Consider the following 23520-nt stretch of genomic DNA (forward strand, 5'->3'; position numbering starts at 1 on the left):
TATTTTAAAAATTTTATTTAAGGAAGGGCAAAACAGGAACCCAAGAAACAACAACTGCAGAGTCGACGGGGCCAAGCCCTCTGAAACAAATTCACTGCCTAATGCATGGTCTATTATGTACAGCACAGAGGCATGGAGAAAGTAAATACGCGAAGTCCACTTTCTCAAAAAGTCTCCAAGCTTTTAGATCCTGGAGTTTACACAATTTTGAAAAAGGTGCAGCAATTAATTGTTTTAAAAAGCAATGCCATGTTTTGTTCTGAGTACCTCTCAGCTCTTACAGGTGTGACGGCCCAGATCCCACTTCTAGGTCCTTCTTCCACACCAGTCGCTCCAGTCTGCAGCAGGCAGCAAAGCCTCAGCCCCAGCAGACACATACAACCACATCCCCATTCAGCCCAGCCTGTTCCTTCCCTAAAACGTCTGTGAAGAAACACCTCTAAATAAAGCATTTTAAGATCTCCAGCTTGTTTTGGTATGAGCAGATGACCCGGGTGGGCACACGACAGCCCCGGTGGAAGCAGCACTATTGCCGTACGACCCGTCAGTAAGGGCAACGCACACCAAACGCACAAGGCAGGAAGACGCTATGCCAAAAAAAAGAATTCATTTCAAGATTGCATTTTCTGGCATACATTTACATTCACTTGTCACGATACCTTAGCTCACCCCATCTCGGGAAATCTGAAAGAAAGCCTGCTGAGGCGACTGGCAGCACGGGGCCAGCTCCTGCGCCCACGGGAACCGATGCGAAAGGCTAAATGACTTCAGCAGTAAAAGGACGGTTTCTTTCTAGGGATTTCCCTTTTCCACCAAGCTGGAGGGACAACAACCCTACACAATTACCCACTTTACAACTGGACATATTTCTATGTCCTGTATGTCTCCCCGCACACCCTTCCTATAAACTGTATTACAATTATACAAAAAAATGAAACCGAATCATTTTTAGCTGAACTTTACCCCGCACTCAGGATATATTCAAAGGCCATTAAATTGGCTTGCCTCCAACCTTCACAGAGATCTTGTCAGGGGGATTCTGGTTTTAACAACATGTATATATACATATTAATATGTACACAGACAAAGAAGCTGCTCTTTCAGTTAGAAAAGAAATTAAATTTCATCACAGAATGAATCCTATAAAAAGATATGTAATAAAGTTGAAATACCCATAAAATAGCTATTACTAAAGCAAAGCTTTCATCAATAAGCCTCCAAAACTTTAAATGAAGAAAATGGCTTCACGAAGTGGTAGTCTAGGTTTCCACAGTGAGGACACTGCTGGACGTTGCTGTATTCAGAGAAATACTGCATGCCAATCCGTACATCTATTACTGGCTTCCCACAGTGCTTACAGTTCAGTCGAGCCTGTAAAAAACAAAGAAACAAACAAAGAAACCCTTTTGAAATTACCAGACTCGCCTCTGGAAAAGAGAGCATCACAGGCAGCCCCCAGCCCTGCCCGCCCCAGCAGGAGAGGGGGTAAGCCAGGAAACCGGCAGCAACAGGACCCGCTGGCAAGGACACTCCTCACCTGGACTGGGAACTCGCAGGCATACGCAAAGGTTTTCACACGGAATACCACCACCAAATTCCGGAGAGTAAGCTACCTGCCACCTGGACTGACGGGAGGTAGAGAATTTCAAAGTGTGCGTACACACACGATTGTTGACTAATCTCTGAACCAATTCCTCAACCCCCAGCACACGAAGTGCTGTCTCAATAAATCATAAGTGAAGCCCCAAAGCGAAGAGAGAAATTTTACATTTGCGCCATGCAATTCAACCGCTTAGGCTGCCATTTGAACATGATCTGTCTATGAAATGTATCAGCAATTTAATCTTTTGCCTTAACAAATGTATAACTCAATCTACTTTATCAGCACAGCACTTTAAGTATCTGTTTAAACATTTATAATAGATATCAGGTTATACAAACTAAACATCACTTCAAGCACACAAACTATTCTACAAAATCCAGCTGAGAAAGCACCAACATTAACGGGGTGGATATGAGAAATTATTAAAGGTCAAGGGTGAGGACAGACAGAGCTAGTAACGTTCAGCAGTAACAAGAAAAAGTAAGTCTTCGGAAGAAATCTAGCCGAGAAACCCAGCCCATTGGATGTAGAGAAAGCAACAGGCAGTGTGAAAGCTCAGCAGGCCATTTGAAATACCCAAGAGAAGCAGAAGGGATTTGAGACCGTAAAGGAGTTTAAGCGTACAGATGGCAAACGAGCAGAGAGGAACCTGATGAGGTTCAACAAGAGCAAGTGCAGGTTCCTGCACCTGGGGAGGATCAGCCCCATGCATCAGTACAGGCTTAGGGCGGACCTGCTGGAGAGCTGCTCTGCCGAGAGGGACCTGGGTGTCCTGGTGGATGAAAGGTTAACCATGAGCCAGCAGGGTGCCCTGGCTGCCAAGAAAGCCAATGGGATCCTGGGGTGCATCAAGAAGAGTGTGGCCAGCAGGCTGAGGGAGGTTCTCCTTCCCCTCTACACTGCCCTAGTGAGGCCCCATCTGGAGTACTGTGTCCAGTTCTGGGCTCCCCACTTCAAGAAAGATGAAGAGCTACTGGAGAGAGTCCAGCGGAAGGCTACGAGGATGATGAGGGGACTGGAACATCTCTCCTATGAGGAGAGGCTGAGGGAGCTGGGCTTGTTCAGCCTGAAGAAGAGAAGGCTGTGAGGGGACCTTATAAATGCTTACAAATATCTGAAGGGTTGGTGTCAGGAGGATGGGGCCAAGCTCTTTTCAGTGGTGCCCAGCAACAGGACAAGGGGCAATGGGCACAAACTGAAGCACAAGAAGTTCCGTCTGAACATGAGGAAGAACTTCTTCCCTCTGAGGGTGACGGAGCACTGGAACAGGCTGCCCAGGGAGGTTGTGGAGTCTCCTTCTCTGGAGATATTCAAGCCCCGCCTGGACAAGGTCCTGTGCAGCCTGCTGTAGGTGACCCTGCTTCGGCAGGAGGGTTGGACTAGATGACCCACAGAGGTCCCTTCCAACCCCTACCATTCTGTGATTCTGTGAGCAGCAACGGCCCGAGCTGTACCATAGCTTAACCTCGCAGCCCAACAGGCTAATGACAGCTTCAGCTCTTTTTTGAAAAGAGCAAAAAATTATTTCCTATGGCAAACTGGATTTAAGGAATTTTCCTGGGATGAGGAGAGGAAGAACTTGTTAAAGTACTATTACTGTTGAGACACGACTCAAAAACAAACAAACCGTCCGCTCCACAGCCATCTGCTCTGCTTGAAAAGCAGAAATTCTAAGATACACAATCTAGAAGGGCATGGATTTGTATGATTTTCTTAACCAAAGTATTGTTTCCCCCCTTGCTATTGTCCAGCACCTCAGCTATCTGCTAGTAACCTGACAGTGGCTGCACCTCATTATCCTACACGCACACTTATGATGTATAATTAAATATTTAGAAATAAGGTATGAAATTATTCAAAATAGAAATTAGCAAGACAATTCTGAGTTAATTACATACCATATTTAAATGTCATTGCTCTGTATGCACAGAATCATCTGTAGCAATCACGGTGAAACAACAATGCGCATTATCTGGCAATCATGCTCACTGCAGCTAATGATTTCATAGTCAGTTCTACCACTCACCATGTACTGTCACAGTGTCCATTAATCATATAATTAAGATTCTCGTATAATGACACCTTAGTTCTTGTCTTGTACATTCAACAGAAGCAATTCAGATTAAAATTTCCTGGCTTTTACAGAGCTAGCAAGTCAGCATCAGTGTTTTATCTTTAAAAGTCCCTATTTAAAAAAAAAAAAACGTTACAATCTCAAGAAGCACCAAATTTGCAGGTAATATATGGTTTTAGTTCTAATTGTTATCAATGCCATTTTATCCAGTAGCAGCAACACCATGTGTCTTTTGAGCAACACATTTTGGTAAATATGCTAAATTTAAAATAAATTTTAAAAATTAAAAATAACGGTCTCCCAAGCAGACCACTGAGCCACTCCCAGACAAAAGCTTTTTCCACGGCTGTCATTCCCTGCCTACACAACAAAAGTGCTCTGCCCATCACATGGACAATTCTCTTGGATGCTGACGACCCTGCTGTCTCGGGCACACGTCTACTCTGGAGTAACCCCAGGCCTTGGATCTTTCTCACCTCAGGTACAGGCGAGTTGAGCATCTAGTGGAAATGAAGCTGCTCCAGGCGGTGGTGGAGAACCACCGCCAGAGCCAGTCACAGCAAAGATTAAGGTGAGCTGGGTAATCGCCAAGCACAAAGACACTTTAGACTTTTATGCTCCCTTGGCTTTTTTTGCTACAATTATCTTCAGAGAAAACATAATTCAAGCAACTAAAAGAACCCTGAATACATGAAACATCTGCTCAAAATGTGCAACTGTTATTAAAATACTACTGGAATTATATCTGATGCTAAACATACTTGCTAGCGATCATCCTAAACAGCAGATTTAACTGTGAATGCATTTAAAAGGGCTTTATTTAAAAACATCAGAGTTAACCATTGACCATTGCATTGGTTTTTGTCTAGCTATCGGCCTTTGTGGCTCATAAGTTAAGACAAAGGGGATTCGGTCAGCTTTCTTGTATTGTACTCATAAGGCTGGAAGAGCAGGATGAAAGAAGAGAAGTGAGAAGAGAAACACAAACATTGGTTTTGCATATCATCAGTTGGAAATTCACTTTATGAGTCTTCTTTACGTACAGTACTAACCTGACAACAGGGAGACGCTGCCAGAATATCGTAGGTATACATAGTTCCCAGCTGATGCCAGCTTCCATCCCATCGGGACTTGCACTTAATGCAGATAATTTTGTGAACCCCTTCTAAGCAGTCTACACAAACAGCATAGAGGTGCATAAGCCTTCCTGTGGATAGGAAAGAACTTCTTTAGGAGACTAGAACAGAAGATTAAAACAGACATTTCCTGACATGTGTTATCTGCCCTTTAGTGATACAAATCACACCTCGCTAAATCTTTCTCTTTTTTTTTTTTCCTTAAAGGGTGAATGATAAAGTAAAAAATGTTTCTCTATTGGAAATACATAGGGCTTGACTAAGGCTACTTTCCATGGATGCAAAATTCAGATATTAGTCATCACCCTGCCCACCCTCCCTTCCTCCATTTGCTAGTAGACTTTAGCAAAATATTTTATAAAAGGAGTTGCTGAAGCTCCCTGAACAGATGCCAGGGTGAGCTATACGATCAGCTGCAGTGTTTCCAAAACCAGGATTGTGCCCTCGCTTCATCCTCACCTGACAGAATAAGTGGAGAAGTGTTGAAGCTTATTAGCAAGCTGGGTACAGATTCATTTAACCACTTGCCAAAATCTTCCAGCAAAGAGGGAGCTAAGGACCGAATATTCCTCATGGAAAAAAAGCAACAGCCAGAAGAGCAATTTTCTTTCATGTACTTTTTCCTGACCATTCATTAACAGTAAGTATATTTTAAAAGATTATATATTACACATACACAGACTTTAACATGCCATTCAGAACTGCTAATCCATCGAGCTCTGCCGTGACCTTAGGCTTGGTATGCACAATGACTTTCAAAACCTGAGTTACATTGAAATGTTTTGTATTAAAAAAATCAAGCAGTTCAGACTTGAAAATGAAACTTTTTCTCTGCATAAATGTGACTAAACTCACCAATGCAAAATCCAAGACGCAAATTTCACACAAAACAAAAAACAATTACACAAATTACAAAGCTCTGGCATCTAGCTTATGGCCCATTTGTAGTGACTGAACTGATCTGTAGTTTCACAGTTGGCTATTAGAAGTGGGCTGACACTAATTCTGTAATATACCATATTTTGCACTGCTATATAAGACAAAGCTAAGTAGTGCAGCTACAGATCAGCTACAAAACAGGACTGCATATAACTTGTGTTTATTTTGGATTGCAACTTGTGCTTTTTAGCACCAAAGTACTGAACGCATCACAACCTGTAATTTAATGAACACATGCATCTTGCACCTCCACTAGATAAAACGGAATAAAATATTAACAATTTATGATTTGTCCACACCAGACACTTTCAAAACTAATGGCTTGGTTTTTAACTTGGTTTGTTTTTTAAGCCAACTATTTTAGAAAAATGAGAAGAAAAAACAGATTTTTCTTAAAATATATATTAAAAATAAAGTTGCTAGTATGAGCTGGCAAAAATTATTCCATGCTGCCATGTTTGGCTCTAGAAAATGTGATGAGACTAAAGTGCAAATATAATAAACCCTGTTCCTAAAGTGAACACTCGAGATTGGAGACGTCTGAATAATTCCATGCACAGAAGTTTTGTGTTGTGCAGGAAGATAAAATGCTTTTCCCCATCTGAAGTTCTGTACTGTTCATAGAATCATAGAATTATTAAGGTTGGAAAAGACCTCTAAGATCATTAAGTCCAACCAACCACCCAACACCACCAAGCCTGCTAAACCATATCCCAAAGTGACTGCATTCTCCCACCACCGAATATTCAGGATCCTTGTTATACAGGAAATGAGGCATCTAATGTCTTAAACATGCCTGAAATAAAAGAAGTGATTTTCTGTACTGAAGAGAAAACAGCACCCTGGAACAGCACCTTGAAAGTTTAATCTCATTTCAAAGCATACTTCTGGTAATAAACCCTGTTACCCAGCACAAGGAGGTAAAAATTTTAACAATTACTGATTCACAGCATCTTATCTAAGCAAGCTTTTCAGATGTATCTTCCAATGGGTAAGGAGCAATTAATTAAAAAAAAAAATTGCAGAGTTTCATTCTTAGTGTCAAACGTTAATAAGTGACGAGTTTCACTATTGCTAAAGCACCTATCAGTACTGATAAAAATCAGAAGCACATTGTGTGTGCCTCCCCACAAAAGCAAATAAGCATTGTTACCCCACATATGTATATTCTGTTTATCCTGGAGATTTTTTAGCTTGTATGTCTGCCTATCACTATTTCTCCTTAAGGTACATTAGGCAAGACAGAAGCAATAATGTTAGCATGAATACAGCTTAGTGACTTAGTGCACAGTGATTTAAGGAAGGAAAAAAACCACAAATACAAAGTCTGTTGAGCAAAGGAATGTTACATAACACATATTATGACCATGCATGGGATACAACAAATTTTGCTGATAGGAAGGAAACTGAAAGGTCAAAATACCTCTCTTTAATGCCTTCTCAACACCCTTTTCAACATACAATTCTATGGTTTTGAACACCAAACTACTACAAAATACTTTCTCTGACTTATTTTTGCCATGCTGGCTGCAGCACAGGCGTGTTTTGCCATGTACCACCTCCATCGCTTACTTTGGGGTACAGCTTTCAGAAGAGCTGAAGCTCATCATAGCCCATATCCATTTGTTTTTCTAGGAGGAGAAAAGTAATACATGCCTTGGTCTCTACTCAGCTCAGAGCTGGGACATCACCAGGGCGCAGTCTAAACAGGGGGGAGTTTGGAAGTAACTCTAAATACCCCACTACACCCTTGCTGCTTCAACCCACCGTACTAAAAGCTTACTTTTACTATGCCCAAAATCTCCAGGCCAGTGTTAACATAGGCCAGACTATAGTCCTTTTCATAGTAAAAAAAAAAAAAAAAAAAATAGTTTGCTATGAAACAAAACTGATATTCTCCAGTCTGAAAGCACGAGAGGCATCTCATCTCACCAGTGGTACAAATATAACTTTCACCCACGCTGCAGCACAGCAGGCTTAAATTTAAAAGGTTGTTTAAAAGGTTGATGTGTATCTTGGAGTAAACCTCACAACAGATAAACCAGCACGCAGACGCTGCAGAACGGAGTGGCTGGAAAACCTGCCCATGGTCTACCTAGAAACCAGGTGGGAAATCTCTTCGTTATAAATCCAAACACAAGGCATGGATCTTTCTACACAGCATTTGCTTTTTGTAACTCCCTCTAAGTGTTTCAATCTGATCCATGCGATTAATTTGGATGAGACTTCAAGCTTTACAGAACTGCTTAAAGATACAGAATCGGGATGAAAATCTGTAATGGGGGGGGGGGAGGGGGAACGGGGCACAGAAGGCAGTTCCATCATTTAATGAAACCTAGCATGACTGACAGACAACCTGTACCTTGAAGGTGACAGGGAACATCATATTCAATCTCATCGTGTCTCGATGGGCTAAGGAACAGGGTCCCGTCCACCAGCGGAAACTGTTCAAACACTGGCAGCGCCCTGTGGCATAGCGCACAGTTTACAACGTTCCTGTGGCTGGCACTAAGAGCAGCAAGGATAAACTTCCGAAGGTCCTCCCCTTGGCCCACCTGGGCATCATCTTCCATCCGCACATGGAAAGTATTCAATTTATGCCTGGGGATGTGAGTAAGCAGCTCAGATAGATCGAGCCTTCTCAAAAACTGCACAGGGGCATCGAAGTGTCCTGATCTATGTGCCTGCAAACCAGCTGCCCCGTATTCAAAATGCGCGTTCCTGAACATGCCCCCACCGGCCATGTTCTTCTTATGGGGCTCCAGGTGAATGGCGTTCTTCAAAAACTCTCCTAAGTACCGAGAGGAACGAGGGCCGCTGAAATGCGTGGGGGCAAGAATGGAGTAGCCAGTCGGCGGGGACTGGCCGGGAGAGACGCAAGGCGAACGAACTGCGTAGCTGCCGCCCATGACGCCCTTCTCCTGGGAGTTCTGCCTGTCCATCGAGTGCCGTCGCTGGAGATCATGACTCAAGCTTTTCTGCGGCTTGTTGGCCGGCCTGCCCTTCTTGGCCTCCTCTGCCGACTCCGCCATCGACCTTCCCGTGCTCTTCTCCAACACTGATTTTTTCTTCTTGTCATCCTGCATTCGCTTCACCTGGTACCAGTCAGTGTCCTTCTTTAAATGACCCTGCCCACACCGACAGGAGCAAAAACGAAAAGCCAGATCATATCCCTTCTTTGTCCACATGTTTTGGCGACACTGCTTTTCGTTCCAGCTCCTGGCTCTGCCAATGCAATTGAACTGGACGAGAATGCTGCTCTCCCACTCGTAGAAGCACTGAAGGTGCATCCAGGTGCTGTACGGGCAATGCTCGTTGTTGCATATAACCTTCTGGTAGTCATCCTTCTCCAGGTCCACTGGCCTTCCAAAGCTACAGATCAATGGAGTAGCACAAGGGGCTTCTGTGGAAGATTAAACAGATATGTTAATAACGTCACGGCCCACTTACTGCAAGACTTCTTTAAACATCGTCCCAAATACCTATGTGAGCTCTTACTCATGATCCGTATTATCAAAGGGCCCACAAGCACTAGCCCTGGGTCAGGGCAAAAACAGTCTTTGCCAAAAAAAGTTAAGTACATGAAAGGAGACACAGAAATGAGGGAATAAAGAAACAAAATGACATTACAGTTTGTTTAATATTCAAAGCCAAAGCACCTCAGAAGCACTAGCCCTCCCCAAGAGTTTGCAGATATCGTTGCAAGGCCTTAAGCAGTAAGGAGAAAGCTTTGTGGATATTTCTGGAGGGCTGCTTTGAAGCCTGAGAGGCAACATAGGGAGAACGCACAGACATATTTGTTTGAAAAACAAGGCGGCAATACAGCCTGGCTTTGCGATCACAGGGGGAGGCAGGAATCAATCTTTTCTTTGGGACTAAGCAAGAGACAACAGCTAGGGAGAGGAGGAGGTAGCAGAGGACTTTGAAAAGCGGAGACAAACAGCCTATGTTCCTAGCAGAGAAAGGAGGGCCTTCATTACGTCGCTCGGGCAAATACAGACTGTACCATCACCACTGACCTCCTGGGTAGCTAAATTTCACAAACCAAATAGTTCTGTGACACAGACAGGTCATAAAACCCCACATGCCACGTGGTCTTTTATCAGCAAAGTAGCAGCCTTTGCTATATCCTTGAGCAAAGAACAGTTTATTTCAGTCCTCTCCCTGCAACAGTATCAGCTTCTACACAAAACCGCTCTACAAAATTGTGCTGCATTTACGGACCCGTGACGTCTTCCCCTCCCTCACCAAAGTACCGCAGACTACCCACGACTCCCGTTTCTGGCCGCTCAGTTGCAGCTGGGAGGCACAGAAAGGACAGGAAATTTTCAGTTAGAGTTTCTGTTGGATCTTAAGAGTTTCTAATTACGCAGTTTTCAGATGCTTACTAAAGTATTACAAATATTTCCCCTCTGTATTTCTGACTTCCTACTTCCTCCACTTCACCACAAAAATACTGCTCCAGCAGGGCTGGCAGGCTGCCTCTTCACCTCGGCGTTGCTGCGTTCAAACACTAGCAGCCTTCTTTCTTCAGGGTCTTCCGCGGTCAAGTGCTGCCTCACCCCGCGCGAACCAGAGCAAACTGCTCCCCGCAGTTCCCCAGCCCCGGCCAGAGCTCCAGGACTTGCCGAAGAGGCACGCCAAGCCTCGCGGAGAGAGGCTGCTGTGATCCAGGGGTTTTCTCCTTAGGACTTCAAATTTCTATCTGGTATAAGCAGAGGGGAAAAAACACACTCTGCTGCATTGCTTTTAATCCTGTTCTTGTCACTGCTAGCACAAACGATACAACGTAATTTGCAGCGGGTGGATAGGTTTTACGCCACTATGTTCACTTCTACTCAGACTTTCAGTAAGAGACACGCTAACCATCATCACATCTCCTACAGCAGCAACACACAAACCAGATGCTTTACAACAACAGATCTTTGCCATACTAGTGGGTTTGCTCCTCTCCAAAGAGTTTTTGTGAAAAAGCTATAAATAAACAAACAAACAAAATCTTCAAGGTTACCTTCAGAAAATTCAAGATTACAGCAGCTCTTCAGATGCATTTACCCAGAAGAGATGGGCACAAAGAGCAAGAGGAAATTTTTCCCGAGCCGTTCCCCAGAAGATGCCCCGATTCTTCACCTCATCTGCCTGCCTCCATTTCAAATGTCAGAAGCGGCACAGTTGCAAAGAGAATTTTCTGCAATACCTTTCCTTCGGGGACTAGACTACAAACTGCAAGCAAAGCACATTCCCAGAAATGTCCTCTTAAAGCAAAAAAACAAAAGCCTATTTCATTCCAAAATACAGACTTGTTCAGTCATTAAAAACAAATTACCAAAGTGGAGAGAACAGAGATAAGAGAGGCATTTGCTTGGGACTCTTCGGAAGTTCCTTCTATACACGTGACACATTCTTACTAATTGTCTCGGGTCTCTGTAAAGCCCACTGAGAACATGCAGGTTTTGAGATGTCTTTGAGAAGCATGAATATTACTAGCTACCAATGACTAATTTTTCTCTTTTTTTACCATGTATTATTAAGTCTCTGGCCAAGAGCAAAAGTGAATGATAACTTATCTGCTCTGGAAAAAAGACTGTCAGCTTACCAATTCACAGGGCTCCCCCACCTGTTCTCCCAGACTTTGATTCAAGTCACACTATGCAACACCAAGCACCTCTGCAAAGTTTTTCTTCATTGTCAGTCACTCTTCCACTATCTTTAGAGTTTGAAAGCATAGTTTACGATTCTAGCATCCTTAAGAAAATCATCTCAGAGCAGCCAGTTAAACTGAAACCGTTAAAGGCAAATCATCACAAGTCAGATGTGCAGCAAGATACCAGAGGTACCAATACGAACAGATATCACTCATGCATTTCCTGTGTTCATCTATTTTGGTACAACTTCCTTTCCAGTGCTGCCAGGAGGTAGGAAGAAAAAACATGCCAAAAATCCACTTACACTCCCCCTATGTTTCAGAGTGTAAATGTTCTAACAGTCACAGGTATAATTATAGCTGACAGCCGAGAAAGTTACTATATAGACAAGTCTAGAGATCTCCACTTTAGAAGAACGACTTTATACTTGTTCATCCATACTGGCATAGTTAACCGACTAAAACAGAAAAGCATTTCCTTGATTAGCCTTTGAATGTGGTTCTGGTTTGGGATGCAAAACCAGCCCCCTGAGAAGTTTACAGCCTCTTCATTATGTGGACAAAAAACTGAATTAATAAAATAAGTGGCTGAAATACAGAAAACAAACACCACAGCCTGTGTATTCCACAGAATGTGTCCACAATTATTTGATTATGATTGTGTACTGTGTGTCTAGAGGCTACTATAAGGGTGCTTTTCAAAAAATTTTTGCCCGTTTTCACTGGTTGATCAACAGAAGGACTGTGGAATGGGATCTCCTCTGGCTTCTCCTTGAGAACCTACAGATGCCAGATTACCTGAGGAACTTCCCACACAGCATAACTATGAGCAAGAAAAAGCTTCAAGCTTTGGACAGCGATGTCTTTTTTGACATTTCAGTCAACTAGATGACAACAAAGTTTTCAGACATTCTCTCATCTGCCCTTCTATCTCCTGAGCGTGAATTGGCTGGTCACATAATCACCAAAGCAAAAGCAGTGCTAAAGCAGCCGGAGCAAAGCAACAGAGTGAACAAGAGCCTTTGCCCCCGCAAAAAACTCCAGTGAATTCTTAAAAAGTGGCACTGAGATCGCTCTGGACAGCATCATTGCTAAGAGGAGAAGCCGGTCCCTGCTTATTTCTTCCAAGGACAAACCTGACATTTCACTACCATCACCGTAGCAGCACAGGGAATACTCCAGTAAACCAGCAGCTCTCTCTGTCATGTTGCCATGCTCCACAGCAAAGTTAATGCCATGCCAGTCAAGGCACCTGCTTTCACGGATACAGGTTTGTTATTACGAAGTCTGCTGATCTGGAGAAGGCCTCAGTAAAACAGCTGCAGTATTTCCACAACAGAAACTCAAGACCCCAGAATGGCTAATGAAAGTTGTCTCAGTAGAAAGCCCTACCATTTCTGTAGTATCCCCATATTTAAGAAAGCAGAAAACTCCACTACCTGAAAAGCATATAGAAACCTCAAGCCAACTCTGGGCTCTGTCTAATATTTCAAATTCCAGTAGGTCTATCTGTGCAGAACAGACTGTGCAGGACTGAACATCCCTTGCAGACTTCTCTCCATTCACGTCTCCTGCCACACATAATCATGCCACATGTCCCTAGATAAAGAATACATAAGAAACAGAAAACAAAGCACTTTTTTGTGCAACTTCCCCAGTTCACAGCAACAGATATGCCTCAGGAGTGAAAGAGCCAGCATTCCCATCACTTAGTATGGGAGCCACATCAGCATATGTGAAGAGGTCTTCCCATCAATTCACGCCCTTGAAAGTGCTCTGGATTATTTAATCATTGTTTTATAAATGAGACAAAGCACTTACTACAGAATTACAAAACTTTAAAAATTCTTGTTATCAAGCTCTTCTATCTTCCTTTAATTAGAAATGCATTTTGAGATCATTCTTCAAAAAGTCAGAGCTAGAATCACCATATTAACGTTTTATGGTAACAATATGACAATTACTGTCAAGAGAGACAATATAGAGGAGCAAGTAGAAATTCACATGGCCAAACTGCCCATCCACACCTGCAGCCCCAAGCTGGTTTGTCACCTAAATGTAATTTGCTTCCAAGTAGCTAATAGCTCAACAAATTTCTGCTTTCCAAAGTTATGAAGTCTTCATAAATTTGGAAACTTTCAAAGTTATGAAACTTCAGGAAAAAGGAAATATTACCAGGTATCAGAGCAGCATCCATTCTCCCAGCAGACCCTTCTGAAAGAATGCCTAAATGACCACAAAAGTGCCTCTATTTTACCTCGCAGTTTCAAGGCTGTTTCCACAGCCAAAGAGAACAAAACAAGACAGCGTGCAGTTTGGGGTAGCAGAACAGCATCAACATTTAGACACAAGTACACGGCTGCTAGACAGGCTGCCAAGCTGCAACTGCAATTGCAAGCTGCTTCTTTCAAGAAGTTATGTCTCCACCTAAAAACATAAATGTTTTCTCATATTCCACTGTAGTGATTTTGATCAGGCATTCTGAAAATAGGTGCAAGCAGCAGCACATAAATGTCTTCCAAAACAGAAATAACATACAATATTCCAAACAAATGCACATATAAGCAATGATAGCTCATTATTTAAACAAGGTTATGTTTTACCTTTGACAGAACCACCATAAAATTAACTGCTCTTTCAAAAACAAGAACATGATGGAAGACTGCAAGGAAGCTGGTTTGGGTGTTTGCCTTTTTCTCAGTTTTTCCACTTAGGTTTATAAACATCAATAAAAGCCAGGAATAGGAACAGACAGTTGTGATAAAACTCCTTCAACAAAAACCCCACGTTTAACCGGTTTCTACATTTTAACAAAAAAGAAAGAGGGTATATGAAGACCACCCTTCCCATTTCACCACCCAAACGAAAGCAGCAGAACAACAGCTGCCTGAGGAACCTCCCTCTGGTGAAGTAAATGGAAGAGAATGTTGTTTACTTCTGTTTACACACCCATCATAAAACCAAAGATGCACTCAGCAAGCCAAATACAATGACTCCATGGCTTCAGTTTTCTGACTGCTCTCATTTGTTCTAAGTCTTCAATGCAGATGCCTAAGGCAAAATTTGCTCTTCCCCCTCCATGTTCCCACATTATCCATTGTGTCAAGCACCAGAGCTTTTCAGTCGGTGGACAGAAACAGATAATTATGTCCTGTACTCCTCAGCATAGGTTTCAGCTCACTGCAGCCTTCGGATCGCTGGTAAAGCTCAAGCAGGGTGTTAAGCACGTGGGCTGGGGGCAGAGGAGGGAGAAGCGGGGCGGCTGTTGGAAGAGGCAGCCCTACTGTTGCCTGAAAACAACTCTTAGGCGACAGTAGGTTGTTACGGATCTGGAAAAAGAAATTATCAAAAAAAAAAAAGGTAAGGTCTTGGCACTGGATCAGCTGCAAGACACTTACTACAGCTTTTTTTTTGGCCCACCATTACTCTAGCATCTCATTGTCTGTGCCAAGGTCAATTTAGTTGCCAGCACATTACCTAGGCCAGAAAGGGCACCCGTGGGACATACACTTTGCAAATCAAGCGCTTTAACCTCTGCCACCGCTTTGCCATGAACAGTGCTCCCTTCACAGCCCTGCACAGCTAGGAATTGTTCACTCTGCCAGCCTGAACCAGAGCTGAGTCATTTCTGTGGAAGGCTACTCCCTACCAACCATCTGCACAAATCTTCTGAATTTCCTCTGCCATCAGCAGAGCTTTATTTTAATTGAAGTCATGCAACATTATCGGGCTAATACTGTAATGCAGCTGTAGAAAATAAACCACCACCACAACAACAAAACAGACTGAACACAAAATTTGTATTAATTGTCCAATGCATTTGCTTTGGTGAACCCTGGAATACAATCTAATATTCAAAAGATTACGAAGATGTGACAAAATGGTATTGCCACATACATAACTGGTTAAACAGTACAAACAATACCGCAATCCAGAAAAGATCAGTCACGTTCCTAAGAGCCTGAATGCAGCAGGAAGAATGCAACGGGAAAAAATGTTTCGCAAGTGGATCCAAATGGCAGGCTTGGATCTTCTGTGTAGCCACAACAAGAAGTAACAGTCGACAAACAGTAAGAGAAGCCTTTCAAAACACCTCGGCTCACGGCTTGTATTGATAACACTCTCTGATGATGACTGATGTCTCTCCAAAACTTGTTAAGCAACCTTTGCAGACTGATCAGGATGAAAGTTTCCAGTCATTCTGCAGAAGGGAGGGGAAAAAAACAAGACAGCAGTACCTGGTGAGCCACCTAAAACACAGGCTTTCTTCTGTGTCACGAGACTCCTCTTACATTCCTGGAAAGAGCAGCCAACACTGGCAGTCCATCTGCAGTGAGCCATGGGCAGAGCTCGGGCTGGCATGACACCCACCTCGGAGAGCCACTGGTTCCAGACAACCCCCCATCGCAATGGGAGTCTAGCTGATAGCTCTCCACATGTAAGCACCGACATACGGACACTCCTGTGCCAGTCTGGAGCTCAATGCTACTCCCAAGGACCAAGTAGCTGCAGTCAATACTTCTGCTCAGAAGCGACTTAGAGGGAATGAAGCCGTTAGCAGTCTGGATCTCCGTGGCACGCTTACCCCATGTGTAAGATGTCACTGGTTCTATTAGGCAAGTAGTCACACGAAGTGATCATTTTTCCCTGGAAAAGATTTCAGGTAATTTGGAGCTGCTAAACTGCAGTTCGCCTAGAAATTCAGATGACAGGACCCCTGGAGCACTCAGCAGGTGCTAGAACCACCTCCATGCACTTCACTTACACTGACTTTATGTCTGGCCTCCAAGGGAGTCTCTTCACAAAAAAAAAAATTTACAAAGGTCTAGCAACCACACAGCAGTGGGAAGATGCCACAGAAATCATGAAGGCTTAATTCATACCTGCCATGTTAACACCTTCTAACTCAGAGCACAGTCAGCGCTAGTGCCTGTTTATGAAATCGGCAATTAGCACGTGACAGAGTCAACTACCTGTGGCTCTCACTCAACCGCCCACTCCCAGCTTGGCCATCACCTCACCAAAGTAACCCACAAAGTCAAGAGCAAAACTGTAACAAACTAAGGAGGATGGGCACTTACATGTGCACAGTAGTTTTGCGGTTTGCTTACACAGCCATCTGTGCTCCAAGCTGGACCAACTGCCTACGCCGCTGAAACCCACCATGAGAATTCACACAGTCTTGCAGAAGTCACCATAATCTGTGCATTTACCATCTAGCCAACTTAGTCAACTTCTTTCCATTTAATACCTGTCATCCAAACACAGAGAACAACTCTGTGGGTGGATTTTTCCGGTGACCTCTATCATGGTAAATGCAGAGATTAGTGACTACCTCCAGACTGGTGGGCATTAACGTGTTTTGAACATGGGCTGCTGCAGTGTCCACACATGAATCATCATCACGGAAAAGCATTTCCATGATTAAATTCTCCCACTGTACCCTCCCAACAGTTTTTAATACCCCAAAATGTTAAAGAAAACTAACCCTGGTGCTGCAACAAACACACATCACATTAACTGAAGTAGACTTCATGCATCCGCTCTAGCAAGTTTTCAATGGCAAATTCCAACTCCTGCTGGGAACAGAGAGATAACTGTGGCAAGCAGTAGATGCCCTAATACCAAGCACAGATGTAAACACTGCAGGCTGCACTTGCCCAGACTCAGAGCCAGCTAGCCACCAGACCCAGTCCCCTCTCCTTCCTGAGTTTCAGTATGACAGACAGTATTTTTATTTCCCACACTAAAGGCCAAAGAAGCTGGCAGAAACTTGGTGGGACACAGGAGACGCAGTCACCCTCGCCACTGCACCCAGCATCTCTGCAAGACAGCAGCTCCTGAGCTGTCAGTTCCAACAGACTTCTCCCTTGCCACGCCATGCTGGCTCCCAGCCCTGCCCCTGTGGCCGTCTCTGGCAGGGACCTCGATGGTCCACAGCTCCCAAGACGTGTGTCGGTGGCACAGAAGTGGAGACGGGGAGCGCCAGGCACACTCAACAGCCAGGCTCCGATCGAAGATACCTCCTCTCCCAGGAGGCATTCAAGACAGGAACAGCAGCAGCATCCCCCTCAAGGCCTGGAAGGAGGACCCATAGACTCTACCATTGCAGGAGAGAGAGAGAGAAAGAGATGAAGGTTAAAGTGCATGCTCTCATAACAAACGTCGCTGAAGTCTACCAGGAAATGCCAGTGCTCCACTCAAAGTCCCGCAAGCTTTCAAAACGGAATTACCCACTCCAGTGACTAGATTACTGCTTCGACTGCTTCGAGAGGCCTCTTTGAAATTATTTGAATTTATATCAAAACTGTTTAAAGAAAGCCCACATCCTACTAACACTGTTGTCATTTAGACACCTTGAAGATTAGCTGAAGTATTTTACCCTGAGCTGGATGCAAGGTTTACCTCTATTTTTTTCCCTGACGTACGCTGCGGGAAGAAAAGCAGAGAAGGATGGATGTCTGCCAGTCATCACAGTACTTTAATACCAAAGGACATCTCAATATGCAAGGCTGCAAGTGAGGCTGAAGAAAACTTACAAATGTCTCCAAGGACTAGAAATCGTTTTGTCACCACTTGTTAGATCACTGGGAGAAAGATACGGGATGAGTACAGACGAAGTAAAGCAATCAGTTCAAAAACTGTATTTCCTCATATGAAACCTAACAAACATCAAGCCTAACCCTTAGTCATGCAAGCGCTACACTTGAGCAAATGACTAATCACATGAACACAGAATGCCGTCAGGGCACCGATAACCATTCTGATAGCAAATAACTGTTAAAAAAAGTTAAATGGGTGTGTACTTGCTTGCACGAAACGGTACTATTTGTTTTATTCAGTAATACCATAGACATCATTCCATTTGCAAAGATTCGCAGAACATGAATTGCATTTGCTACAAAAGCATGTAATTGCATAATTTTAAAAATCCCAAAATGAACATGAAAGTCCTTTCGAACCCGATTTGCATTGATAAGAGACAGTGAAATCTGCATTCAATTGATTTCTGCAGTTAGACGAACTCAACGGAATTATGAAGCAAAATGGTTTTCCTTTAGAAAATGAATAGGTGTTAAATCCTGTAGTCACTGCAACAGAACAGAAACTTAATTTTCCAGGTGGTCTCACTGATATCAACGGGACTCCCTCAAGCTAAGTTATGAGAAGGTGCCAATACTGAACATCACTAGAGGGCCAAACTGGAATTGGATGTTATATGCAGCAGGGAACATCTGACAGCAAATTATTAATCCGTGCTTAAATACTATGGCCATTCATGCTCTAAAAATACATTTTTAAATTAAATATTGCACTGACAAATTTTCTGGCCCTCTTTAACTATCCCACCTGCAGGATATAATTTTTTTTTTTTTAATCTTAATTGTTGGCCCGTTACAGCTTTCAATACATTAGTCACTGTCGTGCTGACTGATTTTCTTCTTCATACGCCAGTCCGACATTAGCATTTTTATTTGAAGGTAAATCAGTCTTATGAATTTGCAAAACCCAGGTGAGCAAAAGCACAGCTGGCCATTTTAAACCCAGGTAACTCCAGACAAGTTCAGAGCCCGGATAGGGCGGTGGGCTCAGCTCGCACAGCCCCGCCGCTGCCGTGGCACAAACTCCACCCCTGCGATACCAGGCTCCAGCGAGACCCCCAGCGACCACCCCTGGGAAACCACGCTCCAGCAAGACCCACAGTGACCACCTCCACCGGCTCCCCCACAGCTTTTTCACCCCCCAAGGACTCTCACGCCCGGGGATCCTGTACAAAGCTGACCTCTGGCAGCTCCATCTGACAACCCACCAGTCGCCAGCGCTGCCACTTATGTAGTTCAAGGGCTCACCTATGCTGGAGGGGAAAAAGTATGGTCTTAAAACAGGTGGCCAAAAAACTGTACAAGAGTGATATAGAGACAGCTACACCATATTTTTTTAGTTTAATTTAGCTGGCTGTAACAAAGTCTATGTTACAGGAGAAAAGCAAGCATAAGGAGAGCAAGCTTCTCCTTTTCTCTCATCTTCTCATAGCACCAACGCTGGAGAGACTAGAGTGACAAGCGGATGAAGCAGCAAGATGCTAAAACAGCAACCATCAAGAGGAGGAAGACGACTTGGGTCTATTGGACAATCAGGCCAAGAATGGAAACAAGGCAAAGGAAATGGATGGAAGAAAGAATTTTAGGGTCAGAAACAACTCTACGTGGAGAGCAGATGGAGAAGTTTATAGGATAAAGGGATAAAACGGCTGGAGCTGACGGCGTAAAAGCGCCCAGGCTCAGCAAGGCAGAAACGGAGAGTGAATTTGTCACTCAGAGGCCTCAGATCTGAAGTAAACCCTGTGTATTTTCCTTTTGTACTGCTCAGGGCAAAGTACCCACAAAACATCTTGTGCCCTCACACTTGCTCTATGTCTGCAGATGAAGGCAGCCAACTACTGCCGTTGGGAACAGTGGTAATCCACAGGGCTGGAATCAGTGGGGTACGCACAACCCCACGGAGCTGCTGGGGTAATTGTACATGATGACAGTTCAGATCTTCCATTTTGGCTCAGAAAACTAACCCAGAAAACTAGCTAGAAATCTAAAAATTTATTAGGAATATCACTCAACCACTCTGAAGACAAGGAATCTAAGAAATGAGGCTTTCTGGGACATCACACTTCAGCTTCTCCGTGCACTGTGATACTGTTAAATCAGGCCGTCGCATATACAGAATTCCTGCTCAGTCTTATGGAAGAGGCAGGAAAGGAAGGCACAGCTACAGAACGTGGATCCTCCTTGCGGGTATCATCCCAACACCTGCTGAAAAGCTACAGTGCACGATGGAGAAGAGCCATCACATCTCGTCAGTGGTTATGCTCTCCACCTTCTCGATTCCCACGTGGGAGTCTAGAACACTTTGACTGCAGTTTGAGCTCTGAACATGCAAAAATTAAAATACCACCAAAATAAAAAAGCATAAACAAATGCCCTCTTGGGGCAGGGGAAAAATCAGCCTGCATTTCTCAATCATCATGCCAAAAACTGACCGACGCTTTGAGGGAAAATTGTGCAGGGACTGAAGCTAAGTTCATCAAAACGTAAAAGGGAACAACATCTTGCCACTGTAAAGGGGTGGGTGCTGTAACAACAGTTCTGTATCACATGGCACCAGAAGTCAGAGCTGCATGGAGAAGCCCAGAGGAAATTAAAAATTCTGTTTCATTATGGCACGTGGATGGGGGGCAGAAACAACACCTGGACCACATAATGAGCTGTGAAGACTTAAAAAAAAAATATCTGAATCAGTATCCCTTCCCTGAATGAAGCAGGGTCCTGAAGGGACCACGTAACTAGACTGTCATACCAACATCATGATGCAAAGCCAAGGTTTGCCCAGACAATCTTAATTTTGCAATTATTAAATCTGCTGCTTTCACCTCTGCATACTTCTGTCTTGTTGCATTAACGAAAGAAAACAGGATGTTGTTATGATCGTCTACTGCTTTTCCAGGGTAAAGATAGAGTCAGAGAGCGATAATACCAGACACATGCAAATTACTCTACAGCAACACCCAGGGACGATGCAGGGGAGAAGAGCGAGCCCAGGGACGAGGGACCCACAGGACCGGCGAGCCTGGACAGGACGAGTCACAGCATGCAGCTCCACGGCCCAGAAGCAGCACAGCGAAGAGCTTCCCTCCACCCAGCACACTTAATCCACAACCCAGATAATCTCCCATGAATAATCGAGAGTTGACTGCGTACGGCAGAGCTCTATTAACCTCGCAACTCACTGCATCAGGCCGTGTCCTCCCTAAACTGCTCAGTGATCAAGTAACTGTAAGTACACGGCCTCCTACAAACATCTCGAGTCTGGTAATGGGATATTTGCCCCCAAGGCCCTGGCTGTACTACACAGCTTCATTTCAGATTCACCGGGTTTGGAGACTTGGGGGAATCCATTATCATCACCTAATCTTTTACTCGCACGCGAGAGCTGGATTCCCAGCTCTGCAGCATGGCAGGAGCAGTTTCTCTTTTCATCTCCCAAACCAAAACTGTTGAAAGCTTTGGACTTATCAGTGAGAATACAATTTATGAGACTTCCAGCTCAGGATTATCTGATAGGCAGCAGCCAACGTAAAAGAAAGCTAGATACCACATCTACCCCTCCAGCCTTTACGATTACCCGAAATGAAAGATATGATCCTGTCAAGGCAAAGATCAGGCATGCTGACCAGGCACTTCGAGCAAATGCCAAAGCCGTCATTGTACCTCTGTTGTGAGGGAAAAAAAAAAGGGGGGGTTGGGGGTGGAATTTGACAAAAGAGTAGAGGATGATTCTGACTGATGAAGTGACATGGAAGCAGGGACAGACAATAAAGCAGCATCTCCGGTTAGCTGTCGGAAAAGGCGGCCCCAGCTTCTGAGGAAGCGCAGAGGAAGGATACGTAAGGTGCCTGGGACATGCAGTCTCACAGCCACAGAAGACTGACAACCTGTCCAGTCAGCAAGCTGCACCGCTGCCGGTGGCCACTGGCATCACCTTCGGCGGCACCTGCACGAGGACCGACACTTCATCATCCCCACGCGAAACAGCCTCACCAGAAACGCATCCCTGCTTTCACTTGTGCCTGACGGAAAACACTGGGAAACAACGTTTTTCCCCACCTCAACAACTAAACACCAGCCAACAGTGTCACCTATGAGACACCACCTGCAAAGCCGGTGTCGTACATACTACATCACCGGACTAAACTCATGACAAAAACACTCTAGAAATTCTCTAACTCCTGCTAATCTATCTTTCCCCCCCCCCCCCAACTTGTTCACACACTTAGAACAAACAGTCAAAAAGAAAAAAAAAAATCCAAAAAGGAAATGCTGAGCATTCTCTGTGATTCTCTGGAGTAAGTAATACTGCTATAAAAGCAGTCTGGCAAAGGCCTTGTGAGCTGAAGTGATTCGTAACTAATTGCTAATATTTCTAAGGAAAAGTTTCCATTAAATAACCCAGGGGAATCAGACATCTTGAAAACCGAAGTAAGATTCTTGGAACTACCTTTGGCGAGCAGCAGCCAGGCACAACTGCCGCCACAAAGTACAAAACCAGTTGTCGCTACCCTCCCACCGTTTCCAAAGCACGGGGAGCGAAAAGCTGAAGCCCAGCTCGGGAGGGCAAAAAAGTCAAGCGCGGGGACTCTGCGCCCGCCTCGGCTGGTGAATCCAGCAGCAGACCCAAGATGTGGGCGTTATTTGGCTTCGCAAAAAAGCGTCGTAAAACCCTAGCCTACCTTTAATTTTAGCCTGAAACATCACTCTGCAGCCAGACCGTCTCCAAAGCTGGCGAGCGAGGCGAGTTTCTGCAAGGAAACACCTCCCCGGCGCCGCTCCGGACCCACACCCGACCCCCCCACCCCCGGCACCATGAAATGGTCGATGGAAAGCGAGCGCATCGCCCGGGCAAACCCAGCCGCCCCGGCACGGCAGGCAAAATACGGACCGAAGAGCACCGCTCCATTTCTGATCGGGATCAAATCAAGTCGGGGTTTTTCACCCCGGCACCGAACAAGCCGGGACGCGGCCGGAGCCGGCGGGCGCCGCGCCCCCCTCTCGCCCGCCCCCGGGGACGCGCTCTGCCCCGCGGCCGGGCCCGCCGCCACCGCCCTCCGGCGGGTCACCGGGCGGGGACACCCCGGCGGGCAGCCCCGCCGCCCCGGGAGATCCCGGCGGCAGCCGCCGCCACGCAGGGCCCCGGGCCCCGTCGCCGGCCGCCGCCTGCGCCACGGCAGGCAGGGAGGGAAGGAAGGAGGCCGCGGGGCCCGGCCCGCCGCCCGCCGCTCACCGCTCCTGACGTCTCCGGGCGCCGCGCCGCCCGCGGCCGCTCCGCCGCCCGCTCCGCCGCCCGCCCCGCCGCCGCCGCCGCCGCCCGCCGCCGCTCCGGCTCCGCCGCCGCCGCCCGCCGCGCCGCCGCCCGCCGCCGCCGCCGCCGCGGCTCCTCCGCCCGCCGCCGCCCCGTTCTCCTGCTCGTCGCCGCTGCTGTTGGCGCGCTTGTTCTTCTTGCCCTTGCCGCCCTTCTGGTTCGGCATCGCGGGCCCGGCCGCCGCCGCCGCGGCGCGGAGGGAGGGCGGGCGGGC

The 23520-nt window shown here is 45.4% G+C and overlaps 1 protein-coding gene across 1 annotated transcript; it reads right to left on the reverse strand.

Annotated features, from left to right (window-relative positions):
* On the reverse strand, positions 1-23520 carry HECA (hdc homolog, cell cycle regulator). The gene is made up of 4 exons (XM_075413929.1): positions 23229-23520; positions 8115-9155; positions 4730-4884; positions 1-1371 (listed from the first exon to the last, which is right to left on the reverse strand). The coding sequence occupies exons 1-4, from the start codon at positions 23470-23472 to the stop codon at positions 1207-1209; spliced, it is 1605 nt and encodes a 534-aa protein (XP_075270044.1). The 5' UTR covers positions 23473-23520; the 3' UTR covers positions 1-1206.

This window comes from Opisthocomus hoazin, chromosome 2 (assembly GCF_030867145.1).
Source record: "Opisthocomus hoazin isolate bOpiHoa1 chromosome 2, bOpiHoa1.hap1, whole genome shotgun sequence".
NCBI classification, from domain to species: domain Eukaryota; kingdom Metazoa; phylum Chordata; class Aves; order Opisthocomiformes; family Opisthocomidae; genus Opisthocomus; species Opisthocomus hoazin.